The sequence below is a fragment of the Schistocerca gregaria genome, chromosome 7, assembly GCF_023897955.1.
Source record: "Schistocerca gregaria isolate iqSchGreg1 chromosome 7, iqSchGreg1.2, whole genome shotgun sequence".
In the NCBI taxonomy this organism is placed as follows: Eukaryota; Metazoa; Arthropoda; class Insecta; order Orthoptera; family Acrididae; genus Schistocerca; species Schistocerca gregaria.
The window spans coordinates 482,140,358-482,165,640 of NC_064926.1; the positions used below are offsets into that span (position 1 = coordinate 482,140,358).

The 25,283-nt window shown below is 45.4% G+C and overlaps 1 protein-coding gene across 3 annotated transcripts in view; it reads right to left on the minus strand.

Annotated features, from left to right (window-relative positions):
* Positions 1 to 25,283, minus strand: part of LOC126282166 (eye-specific diacylglycerol kinase) — a 1,350,273-nt gene that overhangs the window by 193,710 nt on the left and 1,131,280 nt on the right. For all 3 annotated transcript variants that reach the window (XM_049981691.1, XM_049981690.1, XM_049981689.1), the window contains exon 4: positions 12,262 to 12,465. In XM_049981691.1, the coding sequence (XP_049837648.1) occupies positions 12,262 to 12,465 (204 nt within the window). The remainder of the gene's footprint in view (positions 1 to 12,261; positions 12,466 to 25,283) is intronic.

The following is a 25,283-nucleotide window of genomic DNA, read 5'->3' on the forward strand; positions in this document are numbered from 1 at the left end:
CTGAGGGACGAAGTAGTGAAGGCAGGACAGGATCAAGTAGGTAAAAAGACGAGGGCTAGTAGAAATCCTTGGGTAACAAAAGAAATGTTGAATTTAACTGATAAAAGGAGAAAATACAAAAATGCATTAAATGAAGCAGGCAAAAAGGAATACAAACTTCTCAAAAATGAGATCGACAGGAAGTGCAAAATGGCTAAGCAGGGATGGCTAGAGGACAAATTTAAGGATGTAGAGGGTTCTCTCACTAGGCGTAAGATAGATACTGCCTACTGGAAAATTAAAGAGATCTTTGGAGAACAGAGAACCACTTGTATGAATATCAAGAGTTCAGATGGAAACCCAGTTCCAAGCAAAGAAGGGAAAGCAGAAAGATGGAAGGAGTATATAGAGGGTCTATACAAGGGCAATGTACTTGAGGACAATATTATGGAAATTGAAGAGGATGTAGATGAAGATGAAGTAGGAGATATGATACTGCGCGAAGAGTTTGACAGAGCACTGAAACACCAGAGTCGAAACAAGGCCCCGGGAGTAGACAACATTCCATTGGAACTACTGACGGCCTTGGGAGAGCCAGTCCTGACAAAAGTCTACCATCTGGTGAGCAAGATGTATGATACAGGCGAAATACCCTCTGACTTATACTAACGCGAATTCTCTACAGACGAATGGAAAAACTGGTAGAAGTCGTCATCGGGGAAGATCAGTTTGGATTCCGTAGAAATGTTGGAACACGTGAGGCAATATTGACCCTACGACATATCTTAGAAGCTAGATTAAGGAAAGGCAAACCTATGTTTCTAGCATTTGTAGACTTAGAGAAAGTTTTTGACAATGTTGACTGGAATGCTCTCTTTCAAATTCTGAAGCTGGCGGGGGTAAAATACAGGGAGCGAAAGCCTATTTACAATTTGTACAGAAACCAGATGGCAGTTAAAACAGTCGAGGGGTATAAAAGAGAAGTAGTGGCTAGGAGAAGAGTGAGACAAGGTTGTAGCCTCTCCCCGATGTTATTCAATCTGTATATTGAGCAAGCAGTGAAGGAAACAAAAGAAAAATTCGGAGCAGGAATTAAAATCCATGGACAAGAAATAAAAACTTTGAGGTTCGCCGATGACATTGTAATTCTGTCAGAGACAGCAAAGGACTTGGAAGAGCAGTTGAACGGAATGGACCGTGTCTTGAAAGTAGTGTATAAGATGAACATCAACAAAAGCAAAACGAGAATAATGGAATGTAGTCGAATTAAATCGCGTGATGCTGAGGGTAATAGATTAGGAAATGAGACACTTAAAGTAGTAAAGGAGTTTTGATATTTGGGGAGCAAAATAACTGATGATGGTCGAAGTAGAGAGAATATCATCAAATGTAGACTGTCAATGGCAAGGAAAGCGTTTCTGAATAAGAGAGATTTGTTAACATCGAGTATAGATTTAAGTGTCAAGAAGTCGTTTCTAAAAGTATTTGTATGGAGCGTAGACATGTATGGAAGTGAAACTAGTTTGGACAAGAAGAGAATAGAAGCTTTCGAAATGTGGAACTACAGAAGAATGCTGAAGATTGAATGGGTAGATCACATAACTAATGAGGAGGTATTGAATAGGATTGGGGAGAAGAGACGTTTGTGGCACAACTTGACTAGAAGAAGGGATCGGTTGGTAGAACATGTTCTGAGGCATCAAGGTATAACCAATTTAGTTCAAAAAATTGTTCAAATGGCTCTGAGCACAACGGGACTTAACTTCTGAGGTCATCAGTCCCTTAGAACCTAGAACTACTTAAACCTAACTAACCTAAGGAAATCACATACATCCATGCCCGAGGCAGGATTCGAACCTGCGACCGTAGCGGTCGCACGGTTCGAGACTGCAGCGCCTAGAACTGCTCGGCCGTCGCAGCCGGCTGCCAATTTAGTACTGGAGAGCAGCGTGGATGGTAAAAATCGTAGAGGGAGACCAAGAGATGAATACACTAATCAGATTCAGAAGGATGTAGGTTGCAGTAGGTACTGGGAGATGAAGAAGCTGTCACAGGATAGAGTAGCATGGAGAGCTGCATTAAACCCGTCTAAGGACTGCCTCGGGCATGGATGTGTGTGAAGTCCTTAGATTGGTTAGGTTTAGGTAGTTGTGAGTTCTAGGGGACTGATGACCTCAGAAGTTAAGTCCCGTAGTGCTCAGAGCCGTTTGAAAATTTGTTATTTTTGCTGTTGTTGTTGCTGTAGTCCAAAGACTAGTTCAAACTATCTTCCCACGCTAGGCTATCCTGTGGAAACTGCTTCATCTTCGGATAACTTCTGCAATCTATAATCTTTTTGTTTACATCGAATGTTGATGTCCCTGTACAATTAACACCACTCTCTCCTCCATTAACAAATTAACTGTCCTGTGGTGTCACGGAACACATTCTAGGAAACTAGCCCGTCGTTTAATGGAGCTCTGCACTAATTTTTGTTCCTTCAACTTTCTGTACGTCTGCAATAGATTCCTAAGCTCCTCTTCTAATTTTCAACTTCCTCCTGTTGTACGGTATTTCAAAATCTTTTATCCCCTTCTCGTCCATGTTTTTCTTTCAATTTTGGCCTTGGTGTGTTCGGTGCAATGCGCGCGTAATGCCCCATCACTCCTACGGCTGTGCACGTACTATTTTGAAACGTGTTTTGTGCTCGCGTAATACGACACTTCTGGAGACCTAAAATCTCCTGTGCAGGTATCAACATGTGTTCCGAATACAACGATCGTGTGAAGCTCAGCTTGGTCTGTTCATCAATGAGACCCAGAAAGCAGCAGATAATAGTGCACGGGTTGATCCTGTGTTGCTTGACTTCCAGAATGCGTTCGATGCATCGTGGCACTGCCGTCTAGGTAATAAAATAAGAGTGTACGGAACATCTGCCCAGCTGTGTGACTGTACTGAATAGCTAAAAGAACACAGTATGTTATTCATAAAGGAGAGAAATATCAGATACGTGACCAAGTAGATAACGTCAGTAGTTTGATGAGTCATACCGTAGCTAATGATGTACAGTAGAGCGTCGATTATCGGAATGTCTGTCAACCGAACGACCGCTTAACCGAACTGTGTACTCGCTCGCACCTGTTACTCTCCCACCCTACCGTCCATCACCAAGTTTCCCACAGTGGTCGCCACACTGGGCCACCGCTGGCGCAACATAGCTTCTAATGGGACCTTCACAAGGCGCTGCTGAGCGGCCACGCCGCCAGCCGCAGAGTTTCAACAATCAGCGCACTTCGGTCAGCTCGGCACTGGCAGTAGAAGCAGCGGCAGAATCAAAGCTGTTCACAGCCAACAGCTGCGCCAGATGCGGTGGTAATACGTTGACACGCGGGAAGAGAATTTTCAACTACCGTTAGTCACGGGCTCGTAGGTACGTCGAATGTTCCTCCAGCATACTGTGGAACAAATGACGCGTGTTCCAGCGAACCATGAATGTGAAACTGGATTTTGCTGTTGACATAACGAAAGCATGTTGTGTTTTGCGTAATTATGTACGCGAGAGAGATGGGCACCAAATTGAAGACACATTTATTGTGAATGGGCTTGAGACTGCAACAAACTTGAATGAAAGAAGAAGTGTTTCAGCAACAAGAAACAGAGATGTAATGGCAAATTATTTTGTATGTGAAGCTGGTAAAGTGCCTTAGGAGGACAGCAAAATCTGAGGTGAACTTTTTATACATTTTCGTTAATATTTAGTTTTATTAATTTTATTGTTCTAACTTATTATTGGTAATTACACCTGTAAATTCACCTGAGACATAATAAAACTAACTAATCAGCTACTGTTGACTCTTTCATACACTATCCAGAAACTCGTTTGAGAGCAGTGCTTACTGAACCTGGTTTATTTAATCTTCTGTTTGTAGTGATTTATCACTCTACCCAATAATGTAATTGTCCAAGGCGATCATGTGGCTTAACTCATGCGATGCAAAAGAATCCATAACATTATTGCCAATTCTTACATATTATTGTCAAAATACGCTGTTCTTTTCTATTGTTGTATTTGTGCATTGTTGTTACATAATTAACGTGTAACATGTCAACAATAATAGAAATCCAGGACTTTCTCAACACTTATCATTGTTCAGCAATCTCTAAACAAAAATACTTAACAAGTTCCAGAAAACTAATTCGCTAACTATGTTACAATACAGAGTGATCTTTTAACCAATTGTATTATTCTAATAGTGGACGAAAAACTTACCATCGGATTTTTCTCTGTGCTTGAATGATCTGCGAAATCATCGAATAATGCACAGCAGATTTCATGCCATGCTGCATCCTTCTTATTTCTGTCCTTGTATTCCTCGATCCTTACATCCCAAATACAACACTTTTTTTCCACTTCCATGATCAGAATCTCAATATCTATTTTCTCAATGTCTAGTGGGCACATCGTCGAAGTCACTTTGTAGTCACACGGAAGCGAGCAAGCAACTGCCTGCTGCAAATGGCCACTCTACTCCGCTCCCAGCACTGACTGCTGTCAGCTGGCCCTTCTCCGCACACCTGTCGCACCGCCCGTGTGAAATGCCCAATTGATTCACATGACCCATAGCGCTGCGTGTGCCGCCTCGGTTTTCCGCCTCGCTATGGGCGATGCCGCTGGCAAGCGGCAAAATTCCGCAGCCGCAGACGTTCCGCTCCGTGTGGACTGCTGCATCTACCCGATGCGCCATAGCGGTGCTGTCATTTACCGCGCGTCTGACGTTCCGAAACTATTCCGCTCGTGTGGCCCCGGCGTGCCGCTGCGCGCATTTTGAAGGATTGCGCGCCCCCAAGAAGTGCTTCTCACGGTGCAAACAGTCACCTTCTGTTCTCTGTTACGACTACTTGTGTGGTGCTGCGTGAAGAAGTGAACTTGACGATACAAAATGCTAGTGCTTCTCACGGTGCAAACAGTCACCTTCTGTTCTCTGTTACGACTACTTGTGTGCTGCTGCGTGAGGAAGTGAACTTGACGATACAAAATGCTTAAACGTAAACGTGTTGTCCTTTCTATGAGGGACAAGTACGAGATTATTACTATATATTCCTACTGAAGTTGCCTTTGTATGTTATTTTGGAATACTAAAAGTTATGCCTGTTTTTATGAATAAATTTACTGTACAGTACTTCTTTTTGGCAAACAAACATGTACAGTTCGATTATCCTAACAAACCAGTTTTCCGAACACCCATGTCCCCCAATTACTTTGGATAATCGACGCTCTACTGTATATCGAGAAGTCGCAATGCTAGAAAATGTTAAGCGAAATTCAGGAAGAAGTGCAGAAAATCAAAGCTTGGTGCAAGGACTGGCAGCTGACACTAAACATAAACTGATGTAACATAATGGACACATATTGGCTGAGAGAGACCCATTACTCTATGATTACACGACTGTAGAATATCTGGAAGCAGTCACATGCATTAAATACCTGGGAGATCGCATAAGAAGAAATTTAAAGCGGATCGATCACGTTAAGACCAATAACAGATAATGCGGATGCCAGACGGAGATTTTTTAGAAAAATCCTCAGCAAGTGTAGACTACCCATAAATGGGGCAGCTTACAGGACGCTTGTTCCACCAAATCGTGAAAACTGCTAGATAGTCTGGGATCGAAGACTGCCGGAGGAAACAGAGAAAAACCTAAAGAAGAGTAGCGCGCATTTCCCTAGAAGTTCAATCAGAAAGCGTGGAAGCGTCAAGAACCAGCTCAGCCTCCGTGTGGCTCTTGCTACAAGAAAGGCGTTGCGCATCACTGCGTGCTCTACTGTTAAAATTCCGAGAGCCTACTTCCTTGAACAATTAACAAATATACTAAAAAGGTAGGAGATGAGGTACTGACGGAAGAAAAGGTGCGAGGATGGGTTTTGGTTAGGTCAGTCGGTAGAGCGCCTTCCCCCGGAAGGCAAAGATCCTCTGTTCAAGTCTCGGCCCGGCACACAGTTTTAATACGTCAGCATGTTTCATATCAGTTCGTACTCCGCTCCACCAAAAGACCATGACTGTAGAATTAAAAACATTAGAAATCACACCGAGGCTTGCCTATAAGTGTGTGTGTGTGTGTGTGTGTGTGTGTGTGTGTGTGCGCGCGCGCGTGCGCGCATTTGCATCCTCCCGCCGCTCTCTTTAAGCTGGCTTGCGGAGTATACTTGTTGATGTAAGAAGGCGTGTTGCGGAGTGATGTCCAATGGCAAAGGGCAGTGTATTACATTACGCTTAAGCGAATAGCCGCATTGTGCCATTTCTCTCTGTAGCGTGAGCATCAGTGAGCATGTGTAAAAAAAAATTAAAAAAATAAATAAATAAATAAAAAAGATAAAATAAAATAAATAAAAAAATAAAAATAAAAAAATGGTTCAAATGGTTCTGAGCACTATGGGACTTAACATCTGAGGTCATCAGCCCCTAGAACGTAGAAGTACTTAAACCTAACTAACCTAAGGACATCACACACATCCATGCCCGAGGCATGATTCGAATCTGCGACCGTAGCGATCGCGCGGTTCCAGACTGAAGCGCCTAGAACTGCTCGGCCACATCGACCGGCCATGTGTAACATTTAGGTCTGATTTTCATGGGGGTTTAGACATGGCGGAAGCACTTATCCACTGTCTGTTCGTTATGGGTGGCGTAAAGCAAACACGAGAAATGTTACGTTAAGAAACAACGGCAATACTTTTCCGAACATGTAAATTTATTCATCAGGTTGATATCCGCTAGTGCTCAACATTAGCTTTAACTTCTGAATAGCCAACTCATTTGCTGTACGTAATTTCGAAAATCATTCAACAGCACATCAGATGTTCATCCATCTATTTTATTTCTTACTTTGAGACAAACGATTTCATAAAACATCCCAGCAGCTTTTCTCATTTTTTTATTTTCAAGATTTGTTGAGAAAGGCAAAAACTGAATGTTTTCGTAATATTCAATGTTTAGTATTTTATTCGAACGCCATTTTAGAAAGCAAATTATATACCAACCCAACTTTTGTACACAAAATAACTACGCCTTGAAGAGATGAACCATTTGGCGCCTCATCTGCTTTCCAAGCGTCTTGTGTTCTCTACATGTCATTAATTTTGTGATTTATTCGAAGGAAGACATTTTCAGAAGAAAATATGACACCAAAAAATCACTTTACGCGCAAAGTAGCTAGGGCGTCAAGAGAGAAACTTTTTAACATTCCGTTTGTGTAGCTGTCAGCAGCTGTTTATGAAATACTTAAATTTTCATAAATGGTTCAAATGGCTCTGAGTACTATGGGACTTAATATCTGTGGTCATCAGTCCACTAGAATTTAGAACTACTTAAACCTAACTATCTAAGGACATCTCACACATCCTAGCCCGAAGCAGGATTCGAACCTGCGACCGTAGCGGTAGCGCGGTTCCACACTGAAGCGCCTAGAACCGCTCAGCCACTCTGGCCGGCATTTAAATTTTCCCTCAAATCAGTAATTAAGGTGCTCTTATTTACACTGATTACTTTCAATCAAATACACTTATTTTTATAAAACCACGCCTCACCTTGGTCAATTTGATATCCCATTTGTCCGTTTTCCACTCTTCGTTTGACTATGAAATTTCGTATAGAAAACCACTGTGTAATCCGCTCAAACGTTTGACCAAAACGTGACGCTTACCGCAACGTAGTGTTACCAGGACAGGCAACGACTAGAGCCAGTGCCGTGGGACTGCCACTGGCGACACAAAGTATTCTCCGCCCTTCACCTCGCTCCCACCTCCCAACTTGCTCACCAACACAGGTGCTGTACATGTGCGTTAGGAGCCAGCAGGGAAATCTGCACAGGAAATAAGGCGCTCCTGAAGGCTGGCGCTGTTTGCGCGGCTAATATCGTCTCCCTGTCCCACGGCGCAGGTTTTCCAAACAGAGCCTGCGCCGTCGCCGACGACGCAAATGTGTGTGGCTAATCCGGAGGAGCGGTCTGCGCATCTCATATCGTCTCAGAGTTCTGCGTGGGCGGGGCGTCCCCGGACCCTGCAGCCGCCACAGAGGAAAAACCGCCTGCAGACTACAAGCGCTCCCTGCTCGCTACCGGTGCTACTTTGTAATATCATCCTGTGCCCGTGAATTGTGGATGTGACAAACGTATAGCGTCAGAATTAATACAGGCAGTAGGGGATTATAAGCTGACTACTCTGAGGTAAAGAACTAACGAAACTTCCTGCCAGATTAAAACTGTACTCGGGACTTTCGCTTTCCGCGGGCAACTGCTATACCATCTGAGCTCTGCAAGCACTTCTCACGACCCGTCCTCACAGCTTCAGTTCTGCCAGTACCTCGTCTCCTACCTTCCGAACTTCACAGAAATTTTTCTGCGAACCTTGCAGAACAAGCACACCTGGAAGAATGGATATTGCGGAGACATTGCTTAGCCACAGCCTGGGGGATGTTTCCAGAAAGAACTAACGGTCGGAAATATTAGTATTTTTTTGGTGTGAACGGTATAGCATTCGTGAACTTCTAGAATGCGTTTCAAAGTGTTAACTCGAATACGCATTGCCGCCCCCCCCCCCCCCCCAGGTCAGTTCTTAACCTTCGAGATGGGATTAATAAAATATAGAAAAGGTATGACAGTTTCACTGCTTTAGTTTCTACATAATACAACAACACGTGGAATGTTCATACAACCATTTTTTGGGATGCAGTCAAATTCGTGTGGCACATTCGGACCGTCTTCGCTCTTGCCGAACCATCAGACACCTATTCTGCACTTTACTGGTTCGTTGTAGGATGGTATTGATAACAGCAACATTCGTTACTCGTGACGAATTTTTCCAGAAAAGCATTGTGTGGGTTTCTTATTTTAGTCAAGTCCCGGCAGTGGTCAGCGAGAGCATGCTTTATTTTCGAAAGACAAGGTGTTTCGAAAAAACTTTCCACGCACTTATCCCTTCTTCAAAGCGTTCTCGAGAATGGTCGAACACTTGATTTAGCGATGCTCATTTCGTTGTTCCACTGCGATCTGCGACACTACGGGCGCGCCTCTAGCCCTACTTACCACTGCCTGGTCTCAACTGCCAAGTCGAATGCGCATCTAGTGTTTGTTCCAGCTGCCGCTGTAGTTACAGCACTGGGGTAGTTTGTACGCCAGCAATAAAATGAGTTCCGGAATTTTTTGTACACTCATGTAAATTCTGAAGCTATCACGGAATAAACGAAGGCCTTCTCAACCTGAACGTAGGTTCCAACGCGGCAGAGTTTTAAAAGACATGCTGATGTACTCTTTCATCCCCCGGCATTTGGACTGAATTAACCCATCTACTTAAAGGACGAGCTACATTTTAACGAGGACTTCGCATCAGCTTCACATTAAGAAACGACTGTCAGAGGCGAAAAAATCTCAGAATCACAAATCCGCCTCCGGATTGAATCCCGAGTCCTCGTGTTTGTAGCTTGACACTCGGGGCCACTAAGGGACCTATCGTTACAAGACTAAAAAACTGAAATTACAACGGCTTACTGAAAAAGTTTCCGAATCCAGTCTAAAATAATATGGTCTAAGATTATTCAATCGTGAATATTGCGAAAATTTCAGCTATGAATAACTGTCACACATGAGGGCGAACGTGAGGGGGAAACGATATTGTCGGGCTGGCTTGGTATACGTGTGCGTGTGCGCGCGAGCGTGTGAGTTTGGAAATGTGCTCACTTTCCAATTTACAGAAGGACCATAGTGACGGCATCAATTTGCACCCCGTGTTTAAACTGGCCTGCCAAGTGACACACAGCTAACCCGTACCAGTTCTCGTCGTCCGGGTCTGGCCACAACCCAACACACAGACCAAATGTGTTCCCACCTCGGTGGATGGTCAAATACGATCAATCAGCGCTAAAGCAATAGTAGTACAAATTATAACAATCTTCAACGAAAAGTTTTCGATTTATTGCATCAATCGTTTCAATGGTAGTGTGGCAAGTATGGCTTAGTGTAGCTACTGTTCGCTTAGATTCTGCTCTACGTTCATTGGTGGCGACTTTGGTGAACTTTCCAACCCGTGTCGTTATTGCCTACAGGACATTTACACTGAAGAGCCAAAGAAACTGGCACACGTACCTAATATCGTGTACGGCCCCAGCGAGTCCACAGGAGTGCCGCAACAACTTCGCATGGACTCGACTGATGTCCGAAGTAGTGCTGAAGGGAATTGACACCATGAATCCTGAAGGGCTGTCCATAAATCCATAATAGCACGAGGGACTGGAGATCTCTTCTGAACAGCACGTTGCAAGGCATCCCAGATATGGTCAATTATGTTCATTCCTGGGGACCTTGATGACCAGCAGACGTGTTTAAACTCAGAAAAGTGTTCCTGGAGCCACTATATAGCAATTTTGGACGTGCGGGGTGCCGTAGTGTCCCGCTGGAATTGCCAAAGTCCATTGGAATGCTAAGTGGACGTGAATGGATGCTAGTGATCAGACAGGATGCTTACGTATGTGTCACCTGTCGTGTCTAGACATTTCGGGGGTCCCATATCAGTCCAACTGCACACGCCCCACACCATTACAGAGCCTCCACCAGCTTGAACAGTCCCCTGCTGACATGCAGGATCCACGGATTCATGACGGCGTCTCCGTACTCTTACACGTCCATCCGCTCGATAAAATTTGACTCTTCCGACCAGGCAGCATGCGTCAAATCATCAAGAGTCCAATGTCGTTGTTGTCTGGCCCAGGCGAGGCGTAAAACATTGTGTCGTGCAGTCATCAAGGATACACGAGTGGGCCTTCGGCTCCGAAAGTAAACATCGATTACATCTCCTTGAATGGTTCGCACGCTGAGACATGTTGATGTCTCAGCACTCAAATCTGCAGCAATTTGCGAAAGGGTTGCACTTCTGTCACATTTAACGATTCTCTTCAGTAGCCGTTGGTCCCGTTCTTGTAGGATCTTTTACCGACCGTAGCGATTTGATGTTTATCGGATTCCTGAAATTCACGGTACTCTCGTGAAATGGGCGTACGGGAAAATCCCGACTTCATCGCTACCTCGGAGATGATGTGTCCCATCGCTCGTTCGCCGACTAGAACACCGTGTTCAAACTTACTTAAATCTTGATAACCTGACATTGTAGCAGCAGTAACCAATCTAACAGCTACGGCCTTGTCTGCCGCATCGCCGTATTCTGCCTGTTCATATATCTCTATATTTGAATATGCACGCCTGTATCAGTTCCTTTGGGGCTTCAGTGTATGATCAGTCAGTCAATGGCTGTAACCAGAAGCGGCGCTTCTGCAAATTTATAAAATGGCTCTGAGCACTATGGGACTTAACATCTATGGTCATCAGTCCCCTAGAACTTAGAACTACTTAAACCTATCTAACCTAAGGGCAACATACAACACCCAGCCATCACGAGACAGAGAAAATCCCTGACCCCGCCGGGAATCGAACCCGGAAACCCGGGCGCGGGAAGCGAGAACGCTACCGCACGACCACGAGATGCGGGATGCAAATGTATATATTGATAAACCTGTGTGTGTTCGTACGAGAAGTATGTGCAAATTGTCGAAAGACGATACCTTGTCTATATTTATTCGTGGTCGCTGGATTGGTGCGAAATTTGATTTTGCCTGTGATATCTACCGCTCCCTGTTCCACTCCCAAAAAGAACGCGGGAAAAATAACTGCTATATGCCTCTTTACAAGCCCTAATCTCTCTTATCTTTGTGGTCTTTCCGCGAAATGTAAGTTGGCAGCAGTAAAATTGTACTGCAATCAGCCTCAAATGCTGGTTCTCTATATTTCCTCAATAGCTATTCACCAAAAGAACGCCTCCTTTCCCCTAGAGACTCCCACCCGAGTTCCTGAAGCATTTACATAACTCTCGCGTGATGACGAAACCTACCAGTAACAAATCTAGGAGCCCGCCTCTGAATTGCTTCTATGTCCTCCCTCAATCCGATCTGATAGGCATCCCAAACGCTCGAGCAGTAATCAAGAATAGGTCTATTTGTGTTTTATAAGCGGTCTGCTTTACAGATGAACCACATCTTCCCAAAATTCTACCAATGAACCGAAGACGACTATCCGCCTTCCCCACAACTGCCATTACATGCTTGTCCCACTTCATATCGCTCTGCAATGCTACGCCCAAATATTGAATCGACGTGACTGTGTCAAGCGCTACACTACTAATGGAGTATTCAAAGAATTACGGCATTCTTTTTCCTATTCATATGATCATATGATGTGTACCGTATCGTACTGAGTACTGACCTTGCCGCACTGCTTGCACTTGCCCTTCTGGGAGCGCCGGTGGACCCAGTGGTGGTGGATGGAGGTGTGCTCACGGTACTGGCGCACGCCCACGTCGCGGAACGTCGGCTTGCACGTGAAGCGCACGCGGTCCATCAGCGTCGCGATGCAGCTCGTGTGCGCGATGATCTTACAAGCCGCGCACTTCATCCGCGGGCCGTGTTTCTGTAAAAAACACACAGTATCACTGTATTGGCCGGCAACTGGTTACCAGTACCTTCATTGCGCGACAAAGAATATCTTGCAGTAAATGCATCAGTCAAGAAGGCCAGAAAAAAAAGAAAAAAAAATCGAGAGTAGCCAAAATTAGTCATGTCCAAGCAGGGGTGAAATCAGCAGTTGCTTACCAGTCGAACAGAACTTGGAATGGACTTCATGGAGGTCACTGAACAGGTTACGAACGGGCGTTGGTAAATCAAAGGACAACCTAACTTACAAGGCACTTACAAGGGCCAGAACATTCTAATGTCGAGAGTTACAGAATGAATTTTTTTCTCTGTAGTGGAGTGGGCGCTCATATGAAACTTCCTGGCAGATTAAAACTGTGTGCCAGAGCGTCAGTCGATCTCGGGGCCTTTGCCTTTCGCGACCATGTGTTCTCCGACTGAGCTACCCAAGCACGACTCATTATCCGTCCTCACAGCTCTATTTCCGTCAGTACATCGTTTCCTACCTTCCAAACACAAATGCTCTACTGCGAACCTTGCAAGACTAGTTCTTCATTAAGAAAGGATATTACGAAGACAGGGCTTAGCCACAGTCCGGGTGATGTTTCCTGAATGAATATCCTCTGCGTAAGAATAAGGAAGCTTATAACGGTTCGCAGCAGAGCTGTGCTTGGGTATCTCAGTCGGAGGAGCCCTTGCCCGCAAAAGGCAAAGGTTCCAAGTTCGAGTCTCGGTCCGGCACAAAGTTTAATTTGCCAGGAAGTTCCGAGAACTACAGACAACGAAACATTTGTGTGAGTCCTTATGACGCCCACATTGTTACAACGAAGTCACAAGAGAATGTAGTATTTGTTCGTTTCTGTGCAAAGACCGTCTGATTTCAATTTTGTATATATATATATATATATATATATATATATATTGCTTCTGTTTCCTTACTTGAAATTGTATATTTGTAGAATCCTACGTGTGTGCTCCTGACTCGAGAAAATAAATAACGACGAAAACCTGTTGACCAAGTTGACGTCTTGGAAAAAATTAAGCACAATAGGATCGCCAAACCAAATTGGCTCTGAAAGATTGTTTACTGAGAACATTTTCAAAAAGGACCTGCATATTTATCCTAACAAATTTTCTGTTGTTCATGAGCTAGAGCTTCACAACTAACCCAGACGCCATTGCAATTCGGTACATCTCTACAGAACAGAAGTCTTAACCTCTCCATACTGCGAAGACACCTCTCCAGAACTGCTCGGATGTTCCCGCTACGGCAGTTAGCTCGGTAAATTCATATGGACGCCGTCAAACCGGGAATTCCCCTGCACACAAGAGTCACGAACCTTGTCCAGTAGCTAAAGATGTATGTCAACATCGCAGAGCACTTGGAAGACGTGGGCATCCATTCTAAAATTCAGCCATAGCTAACGCAATAATTGATTGATTCTACAAACACACGCCAGCAACTGATACCAAAGAAGAAACTGCTGACAGTCATTTTGTAACTGGTTATTTGTGTACAGTGTCAATCTCTTGCCCGGTTAGTTCTTTGTTGCCAATGTTTGAATCCCACAAAACTTGTCCAAATCACATATGATTCTCAGTTACTAATGTCCTCAGCAAAAGAATAAGGAAGTTTATAATGGTTGATTTACATGCAGTGATAACACGCAATCAGAAATTGTGAGGTGTACCAAAAATTAAGTGTTGACGCAACAAATGACTATGTAATTGTAAACATATTAAACAACAATGTAATGGCTAAAGAGCTGGGCACCTAGAGGCCAAATAAATACAATTTTTAAAAAGTCAGCTAACACATGATCTGATTTTCTTGTGGTTTTTAAATGAAGTGGTACCAGGACATTTGGAGCCCAGATTTGATTTCCTCAGATGAAGCCTCATTCAGCGTGCCAGAGTACCAACATACACGTTTCTTTTTGCGCAGAAGAATCCAGCGGAGTTGCGCAAACTGTCTAAACTCGGCACCTCCCACACAGCTGCTAGCTTTCGTAGGAAATCGAAGTCAAGTAGCCTATATATCGGCGCGTGATAACTGTTAAAAAAGAATGTTGTAGATAGAAGCCAAAGTGTTACCTCGCAGAAGCACTGCCACGTGACGAAGTCATCTGGCACCTGTGCACTTTGCGACTTCCTCGCTGTGACAAGGAATTCCGAGGAGACAGAATATAACAGCTTCGTAAAAAGAACTACAGTTATGTCATTTTGACACGAAAATGAAAGATAATGATAACAGGAACAACTGAAATATACACGTGTTCAAAGAATAGTGGAAGAAACTAAATAGAAAATAAAACTTCTGCGTTCACAGCACTGCAGTGAAAAAGAGATGCTACTGAGGCTTCAAAAGAGAATTGGTTCGGCAGGGTGCATGTTAATGTGCCAAAAGTATGGATTTTGAGAGACTGACTAGTAATTTTCTGGGCATGTATTTGATCGATGGGAGCAGCCTGTCCAATGTAAGCCTAACACTACATTTCTGAATAAACACTATCTACTACATACATTGGAAAATAGCTATTACATTTAATTAAGTTTCGTGTTTTTATTACGACAGTGGCATGATACAGGGTGTTTCAAAAATTACCGGTATATTTGAAACGGCAATAAAAACTAAACGAGCAGCGATAGAAATACACCGTTTGTTGCAATATGCTTGGGACAACAGTACATTTTCAGGCGGACAAACTTTCGAAATTACAGTAGTTACAATTGTCAACAACAGATGGCGCTGCGGTCTGGGAAACACTATAGTACGATATTTTCCACATATGCACCATGCGTAGCAATAATATGGCGTAGTCTCTGAATGAAATTACCCGAAACCTTTGACAACGTGTCTGGCGGAATGGCTTCACATGCAGATGAGATGTACTGCTTCAGCTGTTCAATTGTTTCTGGATTCTGGCGGTACACCTGGTCTTTCAAGTGTCCCCACAGAAAGAAGTCACAGGGGTTCATGTCTGGCAAATAGGGAGGCCAATCCACGCCGCCTCCTGTATGTTTCGGATAGCCCAAAGCAATCACACGATCATCGAAATATTCATTCAGGAAATTAAAGACGTCGGCCGTGTGATGTGGCCGGGCACCATCTTGCATAAACCACGAGGTGTTCGCAGTGTCGTCTAAGGCAGTTTGTACCGCCACAAATTCACGAAGAATGTCCAGATAGCGTGATGCAGTAATCGTTTCGGATCTGAAAAGTGCGCCAATGATTCCTTAGGAAGAAATGGCGGCCCAGACCAGTACTTTTTGAGTATGCAGGGACGATGGGACTGCAACATGGGGCTTTTCGGTTCCCCATATATGCCAGTTCTGTTTATTGACGAGGCCGTCCAGGTAAAAATAAGCTTCGTCAGTAAACCAAATGCTGCCCACATGCATATCGCCGTCATCAATCCTGTGCACTATATCGTTAGCGAATGTCTCTCGTGCAGCAATGGTAGTGGCGCTGAGGGGTTGCCGCGTTTGAATTTTGTACGGATAGAGGTGTAAACTCTGGCGCATGAGACGAAACGTGGACGTTGGCGTCATTTGGACCGCAGCTGCAACACGGCGAACGCTAACCCGAGGCCGCTGTTGGATCACCTGCTGCACTAGCTGCGCGTTGCCCTCTGTGGTTGCCGTACGCGGTCGCCCTACCTTTCCAGCACGTTCATCCGTCACGTTCCCAGTCCGATGAAATTTTTTAAACAGATCCTTTATTGTATCGCTTTTCGGTCCTTTGGTTACATTAAACCTCCGTTGAAAACTTCGTCTTGTTGCAACAACACTGTGTTCTAGGCGGTGGAATTCCAACACCAGAAAAATTCTCTGTTCTAAGGAATAAACCATGTTGTCCACAGCACACTTGCACGTTGTGAACAGCACGCTTACAGCACCCACAGACTGCGTTGTCTTCTATATCTTTCACATCACTTGCAGTGCCATCTGTTGTTGAAAATTGTAACTACTGTTATTTCAAAAGTTTGTCCGCCTGATAATGTTCTGTTGTCCCAAGCATATTGCAACAAACGGTGTATTTCTATCGCTGCTCGTTTAGTTTTTATTGCCGTTTCAAATATACCGGTCATTTTTGAAACACCCTGAATATTCTGTAAAATAATTTCTATTTCAAGAGACTTCATGTTTCCTGTTTCCTCTCGTCAGCGCTTTCTTTTAGTTTTGTTCACTGCCACTGCCTATATTGCAGCTGCTGTATAGAAGGCACGAATTGCTGATTTCCCTGTAGCAGTCGACATCGTGAGTGCGATACTGATGAGTATTTTGCGATACGCTTAAACACAAGGGACTTCTCCCGTTCCTTTCAGCGCCCTAAACGTAACGTGTAATTTGGAACTAACGTTGTAATTGCGTGGTTGGTAAGAATACATCATGTGGAAGGTTCAACAGCTTCAGTCTCCGAGTCCCCGTAGTTTCTTCAAGAACTCACCAATTCATTAAACTTTTTTCGGAAGTAAAAGCGCTTTTCGCATGTAACCATCGATGCTATTGCAGAAGAGAGACTTCTAGCGATAACTGAGGCACTTCTACGAATGCAGTGCATTTCAGCAGTCAGTTGTGGCGTTCAAATCAACAGGCTGCGCGGAGATTGTGTTACTTGAACGTAGGAGACTCCGGCATGCCTTTGTTTTAGGCTGGCCATATTGAGGAGATAAGTCACAGTGAGAGTAAGTATAATTGGCCTAAATTACTGTAACATAAATTTGAACTTTTACTACTACTTTTATGAGTGTTATCGGAATGAAACCACTGAGACGGCATGGGTTATGATGTAAGATTTGTTAAATTTTAGGCCCATTTTTACTTCTTACTTAGGACTGTAATTTGTTTTAGGCGTTATGAAGTCATGGAAGTTACTGAAACAATTTCGCAACCTCCTTGTAACAACTCATTGTTCACCTTTTGCCAATTTCCTCTTATATTCGTTGCTTACTACGATGATAAAGATCAATTATGTGGAAAATTCCAAATTTATATCCCAAAGTGCAACCACATCCTTGAAACAAATAAGGCGTACAGCACACCTTCGTCGAGCCCGCATTTGAGGGAATATCACAGCAACCATCGAGACAGCTTTTCAAGGATCTTCATATATACAACAATGTGGGTCTACAGCACAGAAAACTTGATTCACCGTAAGATGTCAGAACCCTGGATAGACGCTACATTCGCCGATGATGAGCTATAGGCACTTACCGTTCTCAGCGGTTCGTTTGATTGTTTACGTTTTGACAATTACTTCCTGTATTCGTTGCTTACTATGACATTAAGATTAAGTACGTGAACAATTTTAAACTTTTATATTTCTTCATGTTCTTGGGACTTAATTGATAAGCTGCATGGAACCAGTCCCCGCACTGATAACAACAACAAAAAACTACCTCTACTACTACTAGTATATTCAGTTCAGTATATTCTTCACCACAGTACATAATAGTCTATTTTTGCTGTCCAAAATACAGTGAAGAGCCTAATAAATTGTTACTCGTACACCGGCCTAATATCGTGTAGGGTCTCCTCGAGCAAGCAGAAGTGCAGCAACACGACAACTCTGGGGAGTTTGGCGGCCAGCGGAAGTGTTTAACCTCAGAAGAGAGTTAGTGGAGGCACTGTGAAGCAATTCTGGACATTTGGACTGTCGCATTGTCCTACTGAAATTGTCCAAGTCCGTTAAAATGTACAATGCACGTGAACGCATGAAGGCGTCGGACAGTAAGCTTACGTACGTATCATCTGTCAGAGTCGTATCTAGACGTATCAGGGGCCCAACATCAATCCAACTGCACACGCCCCACACCATTACAGACCCTCCAACAGCTTCAGCAGTTCCCTGCTGACATGCAGAGTCCATACATTCATGAGGTTGTCTCCATATCCGTACACGTCAATCCGCTCGATATAAGTTGAAACGAGACTCGTCCGAACAGGCAACATGTTTCTAGACAACAGTAAAATATCGGTGTTGAGGGCCCAGGCGAGGCGCAAAGGTGTCGTGCAGCCATCAAGGGTACACGAATGGGGCTTCGGCTCCGAAAACTCATGCCGACGGTGTTTCGTTCAATGGTTCGCACGCTGACATTTGTTGATGGTCCAGCATTGAAATCTGCAGCCATTTGCGGGAGGGTTGCATTTCCGTCACGTTGGCCCCATTCATGCAGGATCTTTTTTGAGGCCGCACCGATGCCGGAGATTTGATGTTTAACTGGATACCTGATATTCACGCCGGCCGCGGTGGTCTAGCGGTTCTAGGCGCTCAGTCCGGAACCGCGCGACAGCTACGTTCGCAGGTTCGAATCCTGCCTCGGGCATGGATGTGTGTGTTGTCCTTAGGTTAGTTAGGTTTAAGTAGTTCTAAGTTCTAAGTTCTAAGGGACTGATGACCTCAGGTGTTAAGTCCCATAGTGCTCACAGGCATTTGATATTCACGGTACCCTCGTGAAATGGTCCTACAGGAAAATCCCCACTTCATCGCTACCTAGGAGATACTGTGTCCCATTGCTCGTGCGCCGAATGTAACACCACGTTCAAACTCACTTAAATCTTGATAAGCTGCCATTGCAGCAGCAGCAGCAACTGATGTAACAGGTGATGGTTCAAATGGCTCCTCTGAGCACTATGGGACTTAAAAATCTGAGGTCATCAGCCCCCTAGAACTTAAAACTACTTTTACCTAACTAATCTAAGGACATCACACACATCCATGCCCGAGGCAGGATTCGAACCCGCGACCGTAGCGGTCGCGCGGTTTCAGAGTGAAGCGTTTAGAACCGCTCGGCCACACCGGCCAACCATCTAATAGCTGCGCCAGACACTTGTCTTGTATAGGCGTTGCCGCCCGCAGCGCCGTATTTTGCCTGTTTACACATCTCTGTATTTGAAGACGGGCACCGGACTTTGTTGCCGAGCGGTTCTAGGCGCTTCAGTCCGGAATCACGCGGCTACTGCGGTCGCCTCGGGCATGGATGTTTGTGGTGTCCTTAGGTTAGTTAGGTTTAATTAGTTCTAAGTCTAGGGGACTGATGACCTCAGATGTTTAAGTCCCACAGTGCTTAGAGCCTTTTGAAGACGCATCCCTAAAACTGTTTCTTTGGCGCTTCAGTGTATTTCTACATGTTTATTTGATTTCGCCGTTTCCCACCCCCCAGCAAGTGTGTGCGCAGAGTGACTGATTAAGTAAATTACGCGCGGAGCAGACAATCCTAATCATTTGATCCTCTTGACTCAAACTGTGAAGTGCCGAGGTAAATACGAGTCGTACGTGTGCACTTTGCCAGGGTAGGCGTGGCTGACTGCGTGTTCTAGCGGCGTCGGCCGACACCCCGGCGGCTCTCGTGTAGCTGTAGCGGCAGCTGCGCCGGTGAAGCGGACACGGCCGGCTGCCATCGATCAGCCCGCATCCGGCGCTGATTTGCATAATTGCCGTCGGGCGGCCACGGCGCCGCTGATAGTCCGATTCGCTCAATAGCGCCTCCTCCGCCGGCGAATACTTCTCCCGTCTGAACTAGGGGGGCGCCACTTATCATACTCCACGTGGCACCCAGACCACCTCGCTCAACACCCTTTCATTCCTTCTTGGTGGTTTAAGTACGCGGTCTCCAGTTGTCCTCAGCTTTAATGGACTATTACAGAAAGCGGTAGGGCTAAAGGCTATACTGTTAGTTATAGTTCGAAGGGAGGTCATCTGACGAACCAGCTGGAAGCGAGATGCCTAAGATAAATGTGAAGCGACTGGGAAAATATTCTGTTGGCACCCACCTACAAAAAGAGAAATGATCATCACGATAAAATAAGAGGAATCAGGGCTCGCACGGAAAAAATTAAGTGCTCGTTTTTCCCGCGTGCCATTCGGGAGTGGAACGGTAGAGAGACAGCATGAAGGTGGTTCACTGAACCTTCTGTCAGGCATTGTGAATAGCAGAGTAAGATGTAGATCCGAACTGGGACGATGCTCTCCATACATCTAAGTGACAATTACGCAATTCGGTCTCAAGTGCCTATCGAACGGTTAATCGAACTACATTCAGACTATTTTTCCACCGTTCTTCTCCAGAGCAGCGCGCGGGAAAAACAAACACTTCAATCTTTCCATGCGAACTCTGATTGCTCTTATTTTATTAGAACGATCATTTCTCCCCCCCCCCCCACATGTAGGTGGGCGTCAACAAAATAATTTCGCATTTGGAGGAGAAAGTTGGAGAAGGAAATTTCCTGAAACCTTTTTCGATGTCTACCACTAATCCTATCTGCCGAAGGTCCAATACTCCTTAGTGACACTCCAGAAGAGGACGAACAAGCATAGTGTAGGCAATATCTGTAGTGGCCCTGCTTTATCTTCTAAATGTTCTACCAATGACACGCACTCTTTGGTTCACCTTCCCAACATTTTCTATGCGAATCTTCAAAAATGGTTCAAATGGCTCTGAGCACTATGGGACTTAACATCTGAGGTCATCTGTCCCCTAGAACTTAGAACTACTTAAACCTAACTAACCTAAGGACATCACACACATCCATGCCCGAGGCAGGACTCGAACCTGCTACCGTAGCAGTCTCGCGGTTCCGGACTGAAGCGCCTAGAACCGCACGGCAACCGCGGCCGGCGCGAATCTTCCAATTTGTGTTGTTCGTAATTGTAATTCCTAGGCATTTCGTACAACCGACAGCCTTTAGATTTCGTGTAACTTAAATTTAACAGACTCCTCTATTAATACTCATGTGGATGACCACATACTTGTCATTATTTATAGTCAGTTGCAACGTTTCGCACAATTGAGGTCTTGCCTTCATCATTTTCCAATTGGTTCTGATCTCCTGATGACTTTACTAGACCGCAAAGAACAGCTTCATCTGCAGACAATCTCAAAAGAGTGTTGCTCGGATTGCATCCCAATCGTTTATATAGTTTAAGAACAGGAGAGCCCGTAACTCTTTCTTGGGGGTGGTGGGGGGAGGGACGCTTGATATCATTTCTATTTTACTCGATGACTTTCCGGAAACTATTAAGAACTGTGGCCTTTCTGACAAGAAATGACCAATCCAGTCCCACAATAAAGACTATACTTCATACGAGGGTAATCCCAAAAGTAGGGGCCCGTATTTTTTTAGAAGTACATATACCTGTTTATTTCTATAATGGTTTCGATCAGTTTACAGCTTCAACACTGAGCTATTTTTCGACATAGCAGGCAACACTGAGCAGCCAAACTACTTACATAGAGATAGTAATTAAGTGTAGAAATAAAATTTTGCTGGAACAGCTGGACAATGCAAAGTGTACGTAAGCAACAGCGGTGTAACCAATGTAAACACTGGGCAGAACTGAAGAGCTAACGGATAGGGAGCTTTTTGCCCCCACGGTGTGCGAGAGAGTACGCCACAAAGCGCTGATCAAGCAGTTAGACAACAGTGAAGAGCAGACACCGCTCTTCTGCAAAAATGATGCATGTGGGAACTCCATCCAGGGACGACACAAGAACGCCTTTCAGGTTGCAAACTTTACACAGAGAACCGCTTTGAAGCTAAAAATTAGGCCAGCGAAGAGTTCTGAGAGGCTCAAAAACGGGAGCAGATTCGGTCATCTACACTCCTGGAAATGGAAAAAAGAACACATTGACACCGGTGTGTCAGACCCACCATACTTGCTCCGGACACTGCGAGAGGGCTGTACAAGCAATGATCACACGCACGGCACAGCGGACACACCAGGAACGGCGGTGTTGGCCGTCGAATGGCGCTAGCTGCGCAGCATTTGTGCACCGCCGCCGTCAGTGTCAGCCAGTTTGCCGTGGCATACGGAGCTCCATCGCAGTCTTTAACACTGGTAGCATGCCGCGACAGCGTGGACGTGAACCGTATGTGCAGCTGACGGACTTTGAGCGAGGGCGTATAGTGGGCATGCGGGAGGCCGGGTGGACGTAACGCCGAATTGCTCAACACGTGGGGCGTGAGGTCTCCACAGTACATCGATGTTGTCGCTAGTGGTCGGTGGAAGGTGCACGTGCCTGTCGACCTGGGACCAGGCCGCAGCGACGCACGGATGCACGCCAAGACCGTAGGATCCTACGCAGTGCCGTAGGGGACGGCACCGCCACTTCCCAGCAAATTAGGGACACTGTTGCTCCTGGGGTATCGGCGAGGACCATTCGCAACCGTCTCCATGAAGCTGGGCTACGGTCCCGCACACCGTTAGGCCGTCTTCCGCTCACGCCCCAACATCGTGCAGCCCGACTCGAGTGGTGTCGCGACAGGCGTGAATGGAGGGACGAATGGAGACGTGTCGTCTTCAGCGATGAGAGTCGCTTCTGCCTTGGTGCCAATGATGGTCGTATGCGTGTTTGGCGCCGTGCAGGTGAGCGCCACAATCAGGACTGCATACGACCGAGGCACACAGGGCCAACACCCGGCATCATGGTGTGGAGAGCGATCTCCTACACTGGCCGTACACCTCTGGTAATCGTCGAGGGGACACTGAATAGTGCACGGTACATCCAAACCGTCATCGAACCCATCGTTCTACCATTCCTAGACCGGCAAGGGAACTTGCTGTTCCAACAGGACAATGCACGTCCGCATGTATCCCGTGTCACCCAACGTGCTCTACAAGGTGTAAGTCAACTACCCTGGCCAGGAAGATCTCCGGATCTGTCCCCCATTGAGCATGTTTGGGACTGGATGAAGCGTCGTGTCACGCGGTCTGCACGTCCAGCACGAACGCTGGTCCAACTGAGGCGCCAGGTGGAAATGGCATGGCAAGCCGTTCCACAGGACTACATCCAGCATCTCTACGATCGTCTCCATTGGAGAATAGCAGCCAGCATTGCTGCGAAAGGTGGATATACACTGTACTAGTGCCGACATTGTGCATGCTCTGTTGCCTGTGTCTATGTGCCTGTGGTTCCGTCAGTGTGATCATGTGATGTATCTGACCCCAGGAATGTGTCAATAAAGTTTCCCCTTCCTGGAACAATGAATTCACGGTGTTCTTATTTCAATTTCCAGGAGTGTATATGACGCAAATCACTCAATCGACTGCTATAAACCCTCGCGCATTCCTTCCTCTCAGTTTCAGTTACGCCGTTCTGTCAACGTCACGGATACCAATAGAAGGCAAAGCTCTACTGTTTGTAGGGCACCCTGGTGAATACGACGTCGTTTACAGCCACCACCGCCTTGGAGTCCACTGCTGCGAGTCGTGTGGCTGTGGACGGAGCTTTGAGAGCTGCAGTCCTGGCAGTCACAACTGTGAAAATGGGGACCGTCAATGAAGAACGGCTCTGCCCGTCTGTGGGATGTTCGACTTTGAAGCCACTGCTGGGCAGCACAAGTACCTCCTTGCTGGGACCGTCTCTGGCACTGTCGGCTCTTCCTTCTAAACGCCATCTCCACAACCGACAACAGGGGCATGCAGATGTCGCGGCCGAGCCTGAAGCCGTCGGCCCACGGACCGTGCTGTCGAACAACGTGCTGCTGAACGCTCAGGAACAATGCGACTTGTGCAAACGGTACGTGGGCCACAACGTGGTATACGCGATCGCAGCGCGCCGTAGCGGCAGTTGTGGGATGCTTCTAGCTCGTAAATTTCACTGTTTACTCAACGGCGCGTGCGTAAAATTACCACATTAGCTCTATTAAAACACACATTTTGTGGGGCGGCGAAGAAGTTGTCGAATGAGTTGTTTGAATGTTCATTTCACGTAACAGACTATTGCCGATGCAACATATGTGGGACGGCGAAGAAGTCGTTGTTTAATGTTGAATGAAAGTTGAACATTGCCACCTTAAATCACGCGAGCCTGGCAACTAATTTGGTGGCCAGTCAGAAAGCGAAGGGAAACTTACTGACCTTAGTTCCCAGTCTGCACGGCCACATTCCTGTACAGCCCAGCTAAACGAAAAATATCCATAGTTCTTCACGGGATTAGGGCTGCTTCAATAAAATTTAAAGTTCCAAACAAGATTTTATTATCTTAAAGGCTCACACAAATTACTCGAAACTTCTGAAAATGCTAAAGACATTAAATATTGTTAATTCAGCCAATCGTTTAATAGTTCAGAGGCGACTTCTACAGCAAGTTCCTCCCGAATAGTTCATTACTCTAACTAACGGTGCTCTATTAATAGTTCGCAATAATGTTAAAAAAAAAAAATTAATGCTCGCCTTAAAAGTGGAGTTAGTCACCACTTGCCACGCGGAATTATACTTCACACGGACGGCACAATAACAGTTTGTTACCGAAGTCTAAACGATCCAGGACGGTGTACAGTCCTCGGGATTTTCAATGTCCGTTTACATTGCTAAGTACGCGCATGTCACAGCCCGCTATGACGTCACCCGAGGCGAGGCGCGATCGGACGTTAAGCTCGCGTGGACTAGGCGTTGGTCTAATGCGGAGTGAGCTTCCTACTGCCTCTGCCGCTCTTTTTATATAGCTCCGGCGCGTACTGCCAAGAGAGCATCTGTTCTTTCCGTTCCTATGCAGATGCCTGCAGCCTCCAAATGATCGCTATCTCAGGCACATAATCTTAAATATCACATTTAATAATAGCTTTACAAACTTCTCAATTTTTGTATACATACATCTGAGCAGTACAGAAGCACGTAGAAAATCTCAGCCCGCTAAAATTAAAACTTTACTCTCTAGAATTTTTACAATGGAACTAACGGTAGATTGTTACCTCTGAACCATAGCTTTATCAAGACTTGTATCAGCTGTTAATTATGCTACAAGACTAAAACTTGGTGTAGCTTTGTTAACTGTCCTATCTGATCATTGGTCTTAAAGAATTTGTTTTATC